The following is a 16,793-nucleotide window of genomic DNA, read 5'->3' on the forward strand; positions in this document are numbered from 1 at the left end:
TTTTTAGATTTAATGCCCAATTGTTGCCTAGATACCATCAAACTAAGGGCTTGATCTATAAAATTCAAATAACAAGTGCTAAAAAGCGTGCCCAAAGTAAAGAACCGTGAGTACTGTGCTGTTCCGTTATGTTGTAGAACATGCATCGATCAGACAAATATAATAGAAGTAGACAACAGAACCTATTTTTAGCATGCCGAAGGTTCTTCCTGGGAGGCTGCAGTGTTGTTCCAGATGCAAGAAAATGCATATTGCAAGATTTTTTTTACATGTCTTGAAGGAAAAAAAAGAATGCCAATAGAAAAAAAAAAACTCATGCAGACACCAAAACAAATCAATACAATTTGTTTTAATCAGCCTCTTAAGTCAGTCAGCTGTTTTATAATATGGTATCATTGCTAAACAGAAGATATGTTTTAATATTAAAATTTTTGACAGTGTAAATATGTTGACGTGCACATGGACAGAGGTTTCTCTCTCCAATATCTGTCTTTGCGGCGCAATCCCCTCCTTTCTTACATTTGTGCGGAACTGTGCCAGTTGGTACGCACGTTCTAGACGTGCTAAATATAGATGCAAAACAGCTACCGCAGAACAGTTTCAGTCTTGATAAATCAAATAAATGGCTATATTTGCATCTCCTCCTCCCAGTATTGAGGGCGTTGTGATCACTATATATTTTTCATATACATGAAGAGACGCGCTAAATCGATTTTGCTCAATTAAAGGGGCTGTTTGCAACATTTACACATTTGCCTAGAGGACGCTAACTTTCCAAGGTGTTTTACAAAGTACATCCCGCCCTCTTTCGGCTTCTAGGACAAAATGACCTAACTTTGTGCGTACGAAACACATGCACGCGCATTAGCTTTGAGTGTTGTTATCTAATAATAGCAATTTAGATAGTTATTGTTAGCTGTCATTGTATGTATATTCTCCAATAACAACAACGTGGCATGGAATTGTTCGTTGCTTCTCTTGGACTGCTTTTGTATGTGTGCGTGCGTGTACGTGTTGACTTTAGTAACTGTGAAATTTATAGACCGTTTTAACAAAAAATGTTTTCTGTTAAACCAATAATGGTAACACAAGCTAGACAATTGTGTTCTTGTTTTATTTTTTGCTTTGAAAAATTTAACTGTGAGCAAGTTGCAAACAGCCCCTTTAAGAGACACAATCCTCAGTGCAAAATCTTAGTAGATCAGCTTTGCGTGGGCTATCAAGTTTGCACGTGTTTTAGTGCACGCAAACCCTTAGTGTGTCAGGCTCTACTGTATGTCTATAAAACTATTATGTACACAAGTCTTGCATGAGTACTTTGCACTTCCAATACTGGCACCAGTGTGCCTTTGGAAGGGACTCTCAATCATTAATGTGGAATCGGGATCCAGTACATCCAACAGTTGGTATGTGTCCACTGAATAAAAGTTTGCCAAATCTTGCCGAAATCTGTCCTCTTGAGACATGACTGACTTGAACAGACTGAGGCTTCCGGAAGAGATCAGCCTGTAAGTAACTGGCTTGTCTCCAATTTAAAAAAAAGTTCCTCACGACTGCCAGCCACTCTTCCAAAAGTTCCCAAATGTAGTTAATGAAGATGGTCCATCCAAAGTTCCTTCAGACAACACAATTTCCACACTTCAAGCTATCTATGTGGAAAATGTGATGTTTATTGCACTGGTTCTCTGGACCCTTCAAGGCACTGATAGGGTCAATAAAAGAGTGACCTCATCTCACAGTCTTTTCAGATTCGGAACCACCAGTACATCAGGTTCTGTTACATTGGAAGCAGACTTCACTACAGGATAATGACATTCAGTGAGTAGGTTCAACAACTCTATTTCAACACCACGTCAAACTTACTTTGTATGATTGAACACATACTCACAACATTAGGATCACAAAGCAACCGAACACGCGCACACAATACCAAACAGTCCACAAAAGCAGCTTATTTCTCCCTAGGGAAGAGACCTGTCCGTGGATGCTATATTACTTCAAAGCAACTTTATGGATTATTATATTATACTTCAATTTTTTACTTTTTTAAGAGGATTAATATTGGCCTGTGGTTTAGACGGTTGATGAAACAAAGTCTTGACTCGTCATGAGTTAAGTGTGTTCACTTCAATCTGACACAGCGTGCGTGACTTTGAGGAACTTTTGAGGAGGAAATATTGTTTGTTACAAACTTTTGTGTGGTGTTGCTTCTTTATTTGTCATTATTTAAAGCTGATTTGAACGTGTAGCAGTGGCAGCCGAACTGAATGTGACAGCGTGTTATAATTACGTAGGTCAGCTGGAACAAAAAATACCGATAGCAGTATCGTTACTCCAAAATCTTCACGGTCCTCATGGACCGAATTTATTAGGAACCGGTGCCAAAAATACAAGTACTCGGTATATATCCCTCTTCATAACAATATAGATTTTTATTCATTATTATTTGTTGAGCAATGCAAGTTTTAAAGGAAGAAAAAGCATGGCAGCTTTGTGTTAGTTTTGATATTAGTCAACATTGCAATATTTTCTTGTTACATCTCACCTGCATGCTCTTTTATTCCACTTTTTTTATGTTTTTTATGTGATACTTTTTCCAAATGTGCCGCGGGCAATAAAAAATTAGCTGCGGGCTGCAAATGGCCCCTGGGCCGCACTTTGGACACCTCTGCTTTAAGGTCATGATAGTACTTTTAGAATAGTTTGAGCTCATTGCAGTTTGTTGGCATTTGAATTAATTTCACATGGCAGCTTGTAAGACAAACCATTTCATCATCTACTCCCAAAATTGAAGAAATCGTACCTTAAATTGCCACAGGCGAGCATCTCTTCTCCACCTGCCCCCATGTGGGCTCAGGGCCTTCAGAATGATTTATGGCAGCGCCTTGACACTTTTTTTTTCTTTTTGCTATCTGCTACGCCTCGGTGAAAAGTATCCGCAGAGGTTTTGTTTCATTTCCAATGGATATATCACTTTTTTAGTGGGTTTTAGTGTCACTCTGCAGTGTTGCAGTGAAGTGGAACGCATGTCCAAGTAGGATGCATTATTTTGCCCATACTTTATATAAAATTACTGTCTTGGCTTTCTCTCAAGCAAATAACATAACTTATTGTCTTACTCAAAAGTTAATTCTATACAGCTAAATTGTCAACGTTCTCTTTTTGGTCTATACAGTAACTTGAGAATGTACTGATAATGACAAGAATCCTGACAAAGTGATGTTATACTAAATCAGGGGTCGGCAACCCAAAATGTTGAAAGAGTCATATTGGACCAAATAATACAAAAAAATAATCTGTCTGGAGCTGCAAAAAATTAAAAGTCCTATATAGGTCTTATAATGAAGGCAACACATGATGTAAGTGTCTATATTAGCTATATTAGCCTACTATCACAATGACTATGTGTGTCGCAGGCTGACGCAAATCTATGTTGACAGAAATGTTGAAATGTAATATTTATTCTACACACATTTACATTAGTAAAATGGAGGCTACTTAGAGGGTGAGATAACTATCAGAAAAGCAGCCAATAATACATAATGTGTCATGAGACATGCACATATACAAAAGTTACATACACTTGTAAAGAACATAATGTCATTAGTTTCCAATAATTTCTACAACTCTTATTTTTTTGTGATAGAGTGATTGGAGCACATACTTGTTGGTCACAAAAACATTCATGAAGTTTGGTTCTTTTATAAATTTATTATGGGTCTACTGAAAATGTGACCAAATCTGCTGGGTCAAATGTATACATACAGCAATGTTAATATTTGGTTACATGTCCCTTGGCAAGTTTGACTGCAATAAGGCGCTTTTGGTAGCCATCCACAAGCTTCTGGCAAGCTTCCTGTTGAATTTTTGACCACTCGTCTTGACAAAATTGGTGCAGTTCAGCTAAATGTGTTGGTTTTCTGACATGGACTTATTTCTTCAGCATTGTCCACACATTTAAGTCAGGACTTTGAGAAGGCCATTGTAAAACCTTAATTCTAGCCTGACCACAGAACTTTCCCCCAGCAGGTCTTATTTTTGTCCACCTGATGTCAGATGAAAGAAAAATTTAGCTGTTTGGGCACAATACCCAGCAATATATTTGGAGGAGAAAAGGTGAGGCCTTTAATCCCAGGAACACCATTCACACCGTCAAGCATGGTGGTGATAGTATTATGCTCTGCGCCTGTTTTGCTGCCAATGGAACTGGTGCTTTAAATGGGACAATGAAAAAGGAGGATTACCTCCAAATTCTTCAGGACAACATAAAATCATCAGCGCAGAGGTTGGGTCTTGGGCACAGTTGGGTGTTCCAACAGGACAATGACCCCAAACACACGTCAAAAGTGGTAAAGGAATGGCTAAATCAGGCTAGAATTAAGGTTTTACAATGGCCTTTCCAAAGTCCTGACTTAAACGTGTGGACAATGCTGAAGAAACGAGTCCATTTCAGAAAACCAATACATTTAGCTGAACTGCACCAATTTTGTCAAGAGGAGTGGTCAATAATTCAACCAGAAGCTTACCAGAAGCTTGTGGATGGCTACCAAAAGCGATTTATTGCAGTCAAACTTGCCAAGAGACATGTAACCAAATATTAACATTGCTGTATGTATACTTTTGACCCAGCAGATTTGGTCACATTTTCAGTAGACCCATAATAAATTCATAAAAGAACCAAACTTCATTAATGTTTTTTGTGACCAACAAGTATGTGCTCCAATCACTCTATCACAAAAAAAGAAGAGTTGTAGAAATTATTGGAAACTCAAGACAGTCATGACATTATGTTCTTTACAAATGTATGTAAACTTTTGATCGCGACTGTACATTAAATACACATAGGACATAAGTAAAATAAATTAAATGAGCTCAAATGTACCTACAAACGAGGCATAATGATGCAATATGTACATACATCTAGCCTAAATAGCAGGTTAGCATCGATTAGCTTGCGGTCACGCACTGACCAAATATGCCTGATTAGCACTCCACACAAGTCAGTAACATCAACAAAGTTCACTTTTGTGCATTTACGCACAGCACAAAAAATTTGGTGAAGAAAATGAGACAAAGAAGGAGTGGCATAAAACACGTCTTTCTGTGGCAGCGTCGGAGAAAGTTAAACATGTAAACAAAGTGTTGCGTGACGGTCCACACAAATGCGGTGAGTTCACTGACCGCCGAAATTAATAGGACAAAACGGCGCTCGCCAAGTACACTCATCAGTGAAGCAGAAACACAAACATATTAAACAGTGGGCTTTATCACAATTAAGGAAGGTTTGTGTCATGTTTGTCCTTCTACAGAAACCATATCAAAACAAAACAATTTTTTTCATACATTTTTGAAAACACTCCAGGTAGCCACTAGGGCGGCACTAAAGAGCTACATGCGGCTCTTGAGCCGCAGATTGCCGACCCCCGTCCTAAAAGTAAAAGGTCATTACTATAACTCATGATCTCAAGGCTACACTTAATACATGTTATTATATCCTTTATAGACTACTGTGGAAAAATATCACTGTAAGCTTCTTTTCTATGTCAGGTATTTCCAATAGGGACTTCTCTGTGTTTTATAGCGATGATATCAGCAATTTTGACGATTTTTCTGTCCCTTACCTGATACATGGGGATCTAGGCATTGCAGTGTGAGTATTTGTTGTGCGATACAAAGCAACATCTGTAGGATATGGTGAGGAAAATCATGAGTCCAATGCTCGTTGATACAATAGTGAATACTGAACCAAAAAAAACCCTCACTTGAGGTCCTTACTGCCTCGGCCTTCATTATGTCAGACATCTTCAAATCAATCTTCACTCATGAGGTCACAGACATGAGGAGTTTGAAATATTTAAAAGGGTGAGCCTGCCAAAGAAATACAGTAAATCATGCTAAGGTCGAGAACTTCACACTATTAGACTGGAAAGATGTGTAATGTATCATGTATCTCTTCTGAACTTTTATTTGCTTAGATAACTCTTCTGAACGTCTGTGCGTCTCGCTCAATGTGAGTGATGCAGAATGTGCTTAAATATGTGCATGTGATCACTGTGGGGTGAGGGAACAGACAGGTGTCAAACGCTATTCAGCGACGCCCCCGTGCAGAACACACAAATTATTGATCTTTGCCAGTTTCACTTCCTAGTTCTTTCCATACTGTTGACGCAGTAAAGTTCAAAGCCTCGCACAAGTCCGCTTCCGTGCTTCCAAAGATCTGCCGTAGTGTATGAGTCGGAGGTTTGTGGTGCAATATCGTGGGAATAAGGCAGCATTTACATATGTAATAACAAGGCAATCTATCCACGCTGTCATATATTATTGATTTGCACACATGCATTCCCCCCTACGAGCATACACAGCTCAGTTCATATTCATTTTGACGCTCACGTGTGCAGAAACTGAACTGTTATACCTTGCATTCATTAGGTACACGTGTCCGTGTTAAATGTGTGAATGAACTTGACTTCTCATGTGCATTGATTTCATTTGTACCTTCAAACTTCAAAGTGCAGATGGAACGTGGGCATCAATTTGAAAGTCAGAGAATAGATCTGTAATAAAAAAAAGATGTAAGTCAGTCATAAAAACACAAGCAGTTTGTCCTTGCATGTGATCTTTCCTGCCTCACTACCGCAAATGACATGAAAACAAGCAGAAAAATCAAAAGACTTATTTTTTTTCATTATTATTCATGACTCCCTTTTTCAAATAGACAAGCCAGATGTCCTTGATGATTCCAGTGTATTATAAACCATTTGGTTATCCTTGTTTTTTGAACAGGAAATCTCTGTACTTGCAATGTGTGGTGACCAATGTATTTACATTCGTTTCACACTACGTTTAAATTAGTGCTGTCAAATTAGATAAAATCACACCTTTACATTTGGATGAATCATGATTATACACAGGTTATTTCTTGTTTGCATAACTTAAATTATCTTAAAAAAGACCCCAATATTTTGACACACATGTGCAACTTTATTGCCAGAATGTCATTTAGGATTTTTTTTTAAATATTTTACTTGAATGTATGTACCGGTAATTTAAAATCTTCCCTCCGGTCTTTCTTTGCTTCGGACTTGCATCTGCCCGATACTATTGGTCATGTTCGGTAGGACTAGTTTGCTGTTCAAAATGCTTATTTACTACAAAAACGTTTATTTTGCCTTTCTATTCAGTGGTAGGCCAGGGTATTGACAAAACTCATCTATAAAAATAAGTTGATTTTATTAATGAATGTTGTTAAACAAATGTAAAACAAACAAACAAAAAACTACAAAGTAAAGATTATTTTTATATTTATCAAACTGTTTTCAGTTACCTTGAAAAGCCCCAACAGTTTTGTTAAATAAATGTAAACATTTTGAAATAAAAAGTAATTCAAATGCATACATTAATTGTACATGTATTTGTATATTTATTATAAACTACAATAACAATAGTTTTTAACTATGTTTATTTAATCAATTTAAAATAAAATTATATTTAATCTATTAAAGAAAAATAGAGCTTCAGTAAGTATAATATATAATAATAATGATAAAATGTAATATTTTTACAGTTGCTTAACATATTCCAGGTATCCATTCTTTTTTTTAATTCCCTCCCCACATTATCTTCACACCCTCTTCCTCCAATGCAATAACCTAACCCCCTTCCTTACCCTCTATATCTCCCTGCCTATATCCACACATCACCCACTCATTGCTCTCATCTGCTTGGTGGATATTGAGCTGCAGGACCTAGCAGACTGCAAATATGTTCATTTAAAAGTTCATAAGAAGGATTTTTGACAACCTTGCACTTCATTTGAATATATTTGGATAAGTGTTTTCATGTGGTATGTATGAAGAACATATGTTTACATTATGATTCTTTTCATAGGTTGTTGATAGAGATGATCTTAAGCTAGCATTTTTTTCTCGCTGAATTTTGCAGATATTTTTTCCGAGCCAGATAATTATATACATTAATATATCTTTTAACTTATTTACTAAATTACACTTGTAAGATTGATCGTCACTGCTTGTGATTATATTGTGTTTAAAATGTAATCACTTCTTTAAAAAATTGTTGCAGCACCGCACATTTTTGATGATGTCGCTATACAATAAGAACTGAATGTTTTTTTTCTACCAATGTTTTTTATAACTAGGTCAACTTTTATTTATGGTTTTGATTGTAAAGCAACAATATGTAATCGTTACAGTTTGAACTTACAGTTATTCTTCTACATACCCCAAAATATTTTATAATAAGAATGTATCTAATTTAAAGCTTTCTACCATTGATTCTAAAACAATAATATGTGATAATTCACCCGTAAAATAACAACTTTAAAATATTGTTATGGTACACTGTGTCATATTTAGAAAAATAGCATCTCCGTCATTGCCCTAGTGAACAACTTTAATGGTTTGTTTAACTCAGCAGACTGCACGTTTATTTTTAAAATCTAAATATTATATTATTTTGTTAGCATGCACAATGATTAGCTTGACTTTAGAAATCTTTGTTATTGAATAAATGTATATTTAAACGGTATGCTGTGTTTACTGTATTGTGTTAAAAGTAAATTACATCTGTAGGGAGATACCTACAGTATTACCTAATTTGTTTCAACAAAGAGCTTCATTATTTGAAATGTTTTTTCTCCAATATAAATGTCGACCTGCCTTTCTTCAAAACGCTCTGTTGTTGTTTTTCCACACGTGGGGCGGGGATCAAAACAGAAACTGGACCCCTGTTACAGTATACTCAACACTGAATGCTTGAGGAAACAAAGGGAAAACCTTATTCATCAATTTCCTGCCATGTATCCATATCCACAGCAAATTGGATGGTAATACACGTTCTTCAATTATTAAGGCCTCTCGTTTGTGGTCTGCCGCCGGTGACATCACAAGTCTTTGTTGTCGTAGAGCTATTTGATCCAGATAAAATAAATGTGAGGAAATCGGACACTCTTGTTTTTGTGAACGTAGCTTTGGAGGATTGTGGCTGGTGATGAGTTGGACTTGCATTGTCAGGAGTTAAATGTCGGAGCCAGTCACTATGATTGACTCGTTGGTGTTTGGTTGCCTCTTGGTTGTTGGAGTACGTCTGATGGGTCTGTGCCCGCTGATGGAAAGTGACCTTAAAGGACATTAGTTAAGAGAATCAACCACAAGTTCATGATATCGTTTCCTTCTCTCTGTCCTCAATACCACCAGAGCAGCGAGGGGAGTGTCTTCGGTCATGAAGCTCGGCAAGATCAAGAGCTCAAAAGATGATCCCAGGAAAGGAGGTAAAATATTTGGCCTTATATTTACAGATGAGTCTAATTTCACAGCAAAGGGACTGATCTACTAAGACCCCAAATAGAAAGTACTAAATAGTGATGGTAAACTAGAAAATTGCATGTACTATTCGTGCGTGTGTTTCGGGTGATCTACCACGACTGTGTGCACATTTGATAACGTGCAAAAATGCTAAAGACCACCCTATTTTAATGAGAAATTCACTCATGTACTGCTCATCCGGCATCAAGGTGTTTTGTTACGTTGCTATGTTGAACATGCAGCACACAACTATAATCATGCCACCTTTTCTGCGATATAGAAGCGCAATCTAGAAGATAACAGAACCTATTTTTAGCACATCGAAGGTGTTCTCTTGGAGACTGCACAACCGATGGTTTTGGCACAACAGAAGCAATAACTGCAGAGGTGCGCTATAATATATCTCCTAAATGTAAAAAGGAACACCATTAAAAAACGCCAGCGTCTTTTTGGTATCTGTAGTCTCCAAATCATCCCTTAAAGGGCACCTATAAAGCAAAATTTACTTTTCTTACCTATTGGTACCTGTTGTTGTGTATTTAGGATCTGCATAAGTCACAACAATTCGAAATTAAACCATGGAGGCATGGCAGAAATATTTATAAAAAAAATATTTGCCTTCCTTCATACTTCCTCGAGACGAGACATTTGGAATTTGCCCAATTTGTGACTTTTTCCCCAAGCGTAACGTCAGCGGATATCTCCATATATGGTAGAGACTTACCCAAAGAGCTTTGTGCCATTCCGCCATTGTAGTCCGACGCTTTAGTCAATATTATTTTTCTCTATTCTCTTATTGTAGGGCTGACTAGGTCTGCACATGCACATGCATCCTCTGGTGTTGCCATTTCTAATATAAAGTAGCATATTTTTCAAACGTATATCTGTCAGTAGACTCCATATGGAAACGCTAAAAATTTAAATGGCTGGCAGGAAGAAAACGAAGCGTAACCACGTGAATAAGACCGCCCACATAACGCTGCATTCCAAAGAAAACGGCTTGAAGATGGTCTGTAAAACATAATCTGTGCAAAATGTTTACCAAAGAAACACCATTACATTTTATGTAAACCACAAGGAAGTATTTTAAATGTAAAAAAAAAAAATCATAACATGACTCCTTTAAGTTATTCATTAGCTCAAAGATTTAATTGCTGGAGAGAGAACATGTATTATTTCTGGCGGAACTATGTCGATTGTCGACATGAGCAAGAAAGATTCTCTCTCCTTGCGGCATCATCTCATGTATTCTCACAAGCATTTGTGTGTAACTGTGCCAGTTTGCACGCTTATTCCAAACCTGTCAAATACAGACCCAAAAAAGCCACAAAACAGTTTTAAGCTTGATAAATCACATTGTGAACGCTAAATAATTGTACCTCCTCCTCCGACTCTTGAGGGTGTTCTAATACTCAATAGCCTATTTGCTGCATATACATAGACACACACGTTAAATGGATTGCATTTGCTATTTTATCCATTCAGGAGACACAATCCTCTGTGCATGAATTAGTAAATCAACTTTCGGTGCTCTATCGGGTTTGCACATGTTTTAGTACACGCAAACATTTAGTAGATTAAGCCCAAAGTGAGTACTGCACTGTATTTCCATTGTCAAATTATGAAAAGAGTAGAAATAAAGAGACTCTACATTAGCTACCAAGTGGTATATTTCAGTCCATCACGGTATGGTGATATGGACTTGCGATGGCGTTACCATCGCAAGGTGCGTTCCTCCACACTACAGTTGTTTGTGTTTTCAGGACCTTTTCTAAGGAATACTGTACCAAACTGAACCAGATATTGTTTATGGTACATTTTGGCACACTTATTCAGGGTAGGTTTTTTTCGCCCAGAAGGTTCTGTGTGGTAAACTGAACTGAACTGTAAACAGGACAATATAGTTGACAAACTAAATAAAACCTTTTTTTCTGGTTTGTATTGATTCAAATAAGTAGTGTGAACAAGCAGCTGGTGAATGTATAGGTTGTTGGTAATTTGACGCCGTTAGTATTGAATGACATTGAATATTTGCCTTTCTTGAATAGATTGAAATGTCAAATCATTATGTTTAGAGGTAAGTTTACATGGATGACTTTTATATTCTAATTCAGTGGTTCTTAAACTTTTTCCACCAAGTACCACCTCACTTGGCTCTCCAAATATCACCATAATGACCTACACTAAAATACAGTAGCATAGTAGGCCTAAGTATTCATTAAAATCAAGGCAGACGTTCTAAGGCAGAAGTTCTATTTAACAATTATATTTAATATTTTGGGGAACAGTAACAATACACACAGTTTGAACAGTAACAGTGTGTTTTTAAATATAAGAAAATAAAAGACTACTTTTATCAAAGGAATTTTTTGGCGTACCACTAGATAGAGCCTTAGTACCACTAGTGGTACACATACCACAGTTTGAGAATCATTGTTTTAATTACATTTAAACCTAACTATTATAATGTTTGTTGATTGGGTGGAGGAAATCACATATTCTTCACGTGACACATAGTGAAGTATTTGGCACCCGTTTTGACACAACTGTCGGTAACCAAATATTGTTCCTTGCGCTATTAAAGAGTACCGGTAATCATTTATGCAGAACTTTTTTTTGTAGTTTGAATATATTGGAGTAATTTAAAGGGGTCGTTGTGATTTTTTCTACATTTAAAACCATTCTATGTGGTCTACAAAACATGTAATGGTGCTGCTTTGGTCAACATTTTGCATAGATTATGTATTACAGACCGTTTTCAAACTGCTTTCTGACGGTCTGTTCAGAATAAGTAGTTTATTGGCCAGTCTTATTTACATCGCTCCACTTCGACTGCGTCTTCTCCCCGTCTATGTTAGACCCATAGTTTAACAAAAAAGATACACATATTGTCCATCCATCCATCCATTTGCTACCGCTTATTCCCTTTGGGGTCGCGGGGGGCGCTGGAGCCTATCTCAGCTACAATCGGGCGGAAGGCGGGGTACACCCTGGACAAGTCGCCACCTCATCGCAGGGCCAACACAGATAGACAGACAACATTCACACTCACATTCACACACTAGGGCCAATTTTTAGTGTTGCCAATCAACTTATCCCCAGGTGCATGTTTTTGGAAGTGGGAGGAAGCCGGAGTACCCGGAGGGAACCCACGCAGTCACGGGGAGAACATGCAAACTCCACACAGAAAGATCCCGAGCCCGGGATTGAACCCAAGACTACTCAGGACCTTCGTATTGTGAGGCAGATGCACTAACCCCTCTGCCACCGTGAAGCCCATATTGTATCGACCAAAATATAAATGTTTTTTCCTTCGAAAAAGTCAGAAAAAACAGGTTGTCTTTCTGGTCTAAAAATTGATTCATGTGTAACAAACACGACAGGGGCTAGTCCACAAATACTGCATTGATCAGAATATAGAACGGTATTTTACCCAGAGAAAAATAGTTTGAAAAAAACAGGTTAACATGTATTCGTAGTCTAGAGAATAAAACATGTTCAATAAGACATGGACTAGTCCACAGAGTAGAGCATTGACCCAAATATAAGACATTTTTCTTCCCACTAAAAAAAATCTGAAAAGATGTTAGAGCTCGTCCTGACACTGACTACACACCATAAGCATAGCCGCGACACAGCGACACACTACAAAAAAAACCTGAGGTTTTCTTATATCTGTGTCAATACGGTATTTAGAAGTGCACTCAAAAAATATGTTATGTTGATAATTGGAGGCAATCTGTTGTATTTCAATTGTACATGTTAAACATTAACCTTAAGTTGTAGAGGAAAGCAAAAGGAAGCAATCACCACTTATACAGCTATACTTTAACCATGTATCAACTGGTTGTGCCTCAGACGAGCCAGCAGTCCTGGACATGGTGGACCTGGACAGGAAGGCGATGCGTCTTGCTGGAATGTTGGAACCAGACGCTATCTCCCTGGCTTCAGTCACTGCCGTCACCACAAACATCTCCAATAAGAGGTGGAATATCTGTCAGTTGAAGAATATCATTAAATTAAGTTAAATCTGAATGATTATTTTTTCGAAACTGTTGCAAAAATGACTGTGCTGAATTGGACAGGTCAAAACCAGATATCAAAATGGAGCCGAGTTCCGGACGACCTGTGGATTACCAGGTTTGTAACATTTGAAACATAACTGGCTTTCTGTTGTCATGTTCATTCGTTCATGCATGTACAGTAAATATGAATTGGAAATATTGTTTGTTTCTTTATCTCTGCTCCTCATCTCATCCAAAGGCTAATTGTTCCATTGGGCAAATATCTCAAATGTTAAATGAGTTTAGCAATGGGAGATTTCACTGTAAAATGGAAGTCGGGAAAAGCTAAGAATCAGGAGGAATATTGGATTATGTCCGATTGAGGGTAATGCTGATGTCATTTACCGGTATTTACTGTAAAACGGTCATGTTCTGACTGGCTGGCTGTCCTCATACCTTTGGATCCATTTCCTGTTTGACAGACCAGTTTGTCTAATCTGACTATTGTGTCGTCTCCCAACAGATTAACGTCACGATCGTCGAGGCCCGACAGCTAATTGGTCTCAACATGGACCCTGTGGTGTGTGTGGAGATCGGAGAAGAGAAGAAGTACACGTCAATGAAGGAGTCCACCAATTGTCCCTACTACAATGAAGTGAGTCCCAATAAAGCTTCCGGGCCCACAAAAACATGTACTGTGAAATTATTTTTAAATCTAACATATAGTTACAGTTATTTGATCAACATTAGTTGCACTTTCCCAGTCAACTTTTCTGTTTTCTCCTCAGCATTCGCTCTGATAAGAACGGTCAGTTGATGGAAATGAATAGTCTTCACAACAAATGAAACTAAAAGACAATAATTATAAAATATTGTAATTAAAGGCAAGTCAACACAGAGAATGATGGGATTGTATCAATTCTGATTCTGGGTTGAAGGAAAACTTCAATTGTACATTATCTTCCCAGCAGGCACACGCCGTTGAAACAACAATGAGAACTTGTGGAATTAGGTCGTAACGTTGAGCAACTGAAACATGGAACATGCTTTTTGAAGACGTTTAATCAATGTTGGGTTCTGACGTTGATTTGACCATTGAATTTTAGTAATTTCCCAACCAATATTCTACAACGCAAATACAACGTTGAAACAAAATGCTTTTTGACGACGTTTATTCAATGTCAGGTTGAGACGTTGAGTTGACCATTAAAATGTTGTCAATTCCCAACCAACAACATGGATCCGACGTTAGACTTCAACATTGTTTAAATTTACAAATACAACTATTTTTCAACGTTCTTTCGAAATCACTTTTAAAGGACATGTATGTATAATCAACATTTTATCAATGTCTTGTGCCTGCTGGGAATTGACTCAAATGTCAAAAAGTAAAAATAACATTGTAGAGCACTCTGTTTTATTCTTGTCCTTGTCCACCAGGCTTCTTCCTGGTAGTGAAGTAAGACAACAAGACTGCACCGTTATTGGTTTTAGATATGGGGAAAAGGTTGTACTATGACTCAGATCGCAAAAAGAAACATATCTTAAAATGAAATTGAAAACCCCAATCCGTATTTATGTTTGAGGGCTTTTAATGCTAGCAAGTGACTGCTATTTTAGATCTGGACAGAGGAGAACAGTTATTTGATCAAGTCTAACACCCTAATGAGATCCTGCAGGGACATCATTTTGGGTTTTGTGCATGGGAGATGATATCAGACAATGGGAATGTACCATTTTGAACACTAGGGCAGATGGAAGGGTTTCTTCTTGACACAAGTGCCAGTCAGATAAAATAAGTGGAAAAATGGTGATGTAAGATTTCAGTACTTTCAAAACATGAAAAAGAGTTGACGTCGTACATGCAGGGTAATTTTATGTTTGGGTGGTGTAGACCTGTAACTTATCATAATGAAGAGGTTCTTCACATGTGTGTGCAAATGTGTTTATAGCTAGGACTAAGGGGTCATTCTGACATCGAAGTAATACAATGCAGAGTAGAAGCTCCTAAAAGCAATACCTTGTCTTAGTGTTCCCAAAGAGCTTCAGTAGCACAAATGCTTAGCATCAGCTCAACCTCTGGCTCGTGAGTCCTGTGGTGAGATAAAGTAAGAATCAGTCTGCTATTGATTCCTTTGTTTGTGACAAAACCCCCTTAGGGCGCACGGACTGAAAAGTAGACTTCCAGCTTCCTGTCCCGTTTCTTTTTCTTCCATTAAATGGTGTTTTATATTCTTCACGGATATCTAAGGAGCTATGAGGAGAGGTTATAAAGGAGGTGTTGCACACCAACAAGCTTCTCTTACAAATGGGAAATCAAGATTGACTTTTTCCTTCGTTAACCATCGCTCTTCCATGCGGTGGCAGCACACCATAATGAAAATATGGCTATCACGGCTCTTACTTTTCTAACGCTTGCTATTGAACTCTACATCGATGATCCTACGTTATAAGAAATGCTCTTTCTCTTCCGCTTTTCAGCCTTTGACAGAGAATCTAAGGGGAAGAAATGTGCTCCTGGAGGTGATTTGAAGTATCAGCGTTTTAAATCTTTTCTACTCTCTTCCCCTTGCAGTATTTTGTCTTCGACTTCCACGTCCCTCCTGATGTCATGTTCGATAAGATCATTAAGTTATCGGTAAGGACTGTTAACACCATTTCTTGGATGATCTAAATAGGTTCAATACTACAAAACATACAGTACGGGCCTGATCTATTAAAGGTTTGCGTGTACTAAAACACGCGCAAACCTGATAGCACACTTATAGCTGATATACTAAACCTTAAGGATTGTGTCTCTTAAGTGAGCAGAAAAAGGGTACTACACTTAGCGTGTCTGTCTTTGTGGATATGCAGAATATTTGCTGAGCATCAGAATGCTCACAATACTGGGAGAAGAAGATGCACATGAACGCAGTGTGGTCTATCAAGGCAGCGAGCTGTATTTTGCGTCTTTATTTTGCACTTCTGAAAAGTATGTACAAACTGACAAAAGAGGTGATCACGCTGCAAAAACAGACGATGGACAGAGAATACTCCGTACTACGTGTGTGTGTCAACGTATGTGGACAGTCGGAAATAAAAGCATATTATATATTTTATAATTTTATAGGGCTTGAAAGTGTGACGTGGAAACGCATTGTATTGTGGGTCGTGCTGGAATTTCAATTGCTTATTTACATGGCTGAATGCAAGACTATGTGCTTAAGTTTTGATTTTTGTCTTTAACAAGTTTAAAACATGGCACAAATGTGCGTCATCATTAGCTGCCACAATCAATTCAGGAAAAAAAAAAAAGATTTGGTGAAATTTCTCTCATTTCCAGCGTGAAAGCAAAGCCGAAGGAAGTCGGGCTATAAAGCTAATCAAGAGACGGAAAATAGCATGGATAGCAGCCTTGAGACGATCAAACATGACTTTTAACGTCATCACCTGGTACATGTTGGTGTGTTGTTACAGCGTTTTC

The 16,793-nt window shown here is 37.7% G+C and overlaps 1 protein-coding gene and 2 long non-coding RNA genes across 18 annotated transcripts in view; 1 reads left to right on the forward strand and 2 right to left on the reverse strand.

The window, feature by feature from the left end:
• The window catches only part of otofa (otoferlin a), a 157,434-nt gene that overhangs the window by 67,965 nt on the left and 72,676 nt on the right, over window positions 1–16,793 (forward strand). For all 16 annotated transcript variants that reach the window (XM_061987276.2, XM_061987288.2, XM_061987289.2 and 13 more), the window contains exons 6-10: window positions 9,216–9,289; window positions 13,182–13,308; window positions 13,409–13,463; window positions 13,851–13,982; window positions 15,903–15,965. In XM_061987276.2, the coding sequence (XP_061843260.1) occupies window positions 9,216–9,289; window positions 13,182–13,308; window positions 13,409–13,463; window positions 13,851–13,982; window positions 15,903–15,965 (451 nt within the window). The remainder of the gene's footprint in view (window positions 1–9,215; window positions 9,290–13,181; window positions 13,309–13,408; window positions 13,464–13,850; window positions 13,983–15,902; window positions 15,966–16,793) is intronic.
• Window positions 5,333–6,862, reverse strand: LOC140679864 (uncharacterized). Its single transcript, XR_012051194.1, has 3 exons — window positions 6,496–6,862; window positions 5,763–5,868; window positions 5,333–5,682 (listed from the first exon to the last, which is right to left on the reverse strand). It is a non-coding gene; the product is annotated as an uncharacterized lncRNA (long non-coding RNA).
• The window catches only part of LOC133623850 (uncharacterized), a 47,561-nt gene continuing 43,824 nt past the window's right edge, over window positions 13,057–16,793 (reverse strand). Inside the window, exon 3 of the long non-coding RNA XR_009817941.2 lies at window positions 13,057–13,317. This is a non-coding gene — a long non-coding RNA (uncharacterized lncRNA). The remainder of the gene's footprint in view (window positions 13,318–16,793) is intronic.

This window comes from Nerophis lumbriciformis, linkage group LG26 (assembly GCF_033978685.3).
Source record: "Nerophis lumbriciformis linkage group LG26, RoL_Nlum_v2.1, whole genome shotgun sequence".
Lineage (NCBI taxonomy): Eukaryota > Metazoa > Chordata > Actinopteri > Syngnathiformes > Syngnathidae > Nerophis > Nerophis lumbriciformis.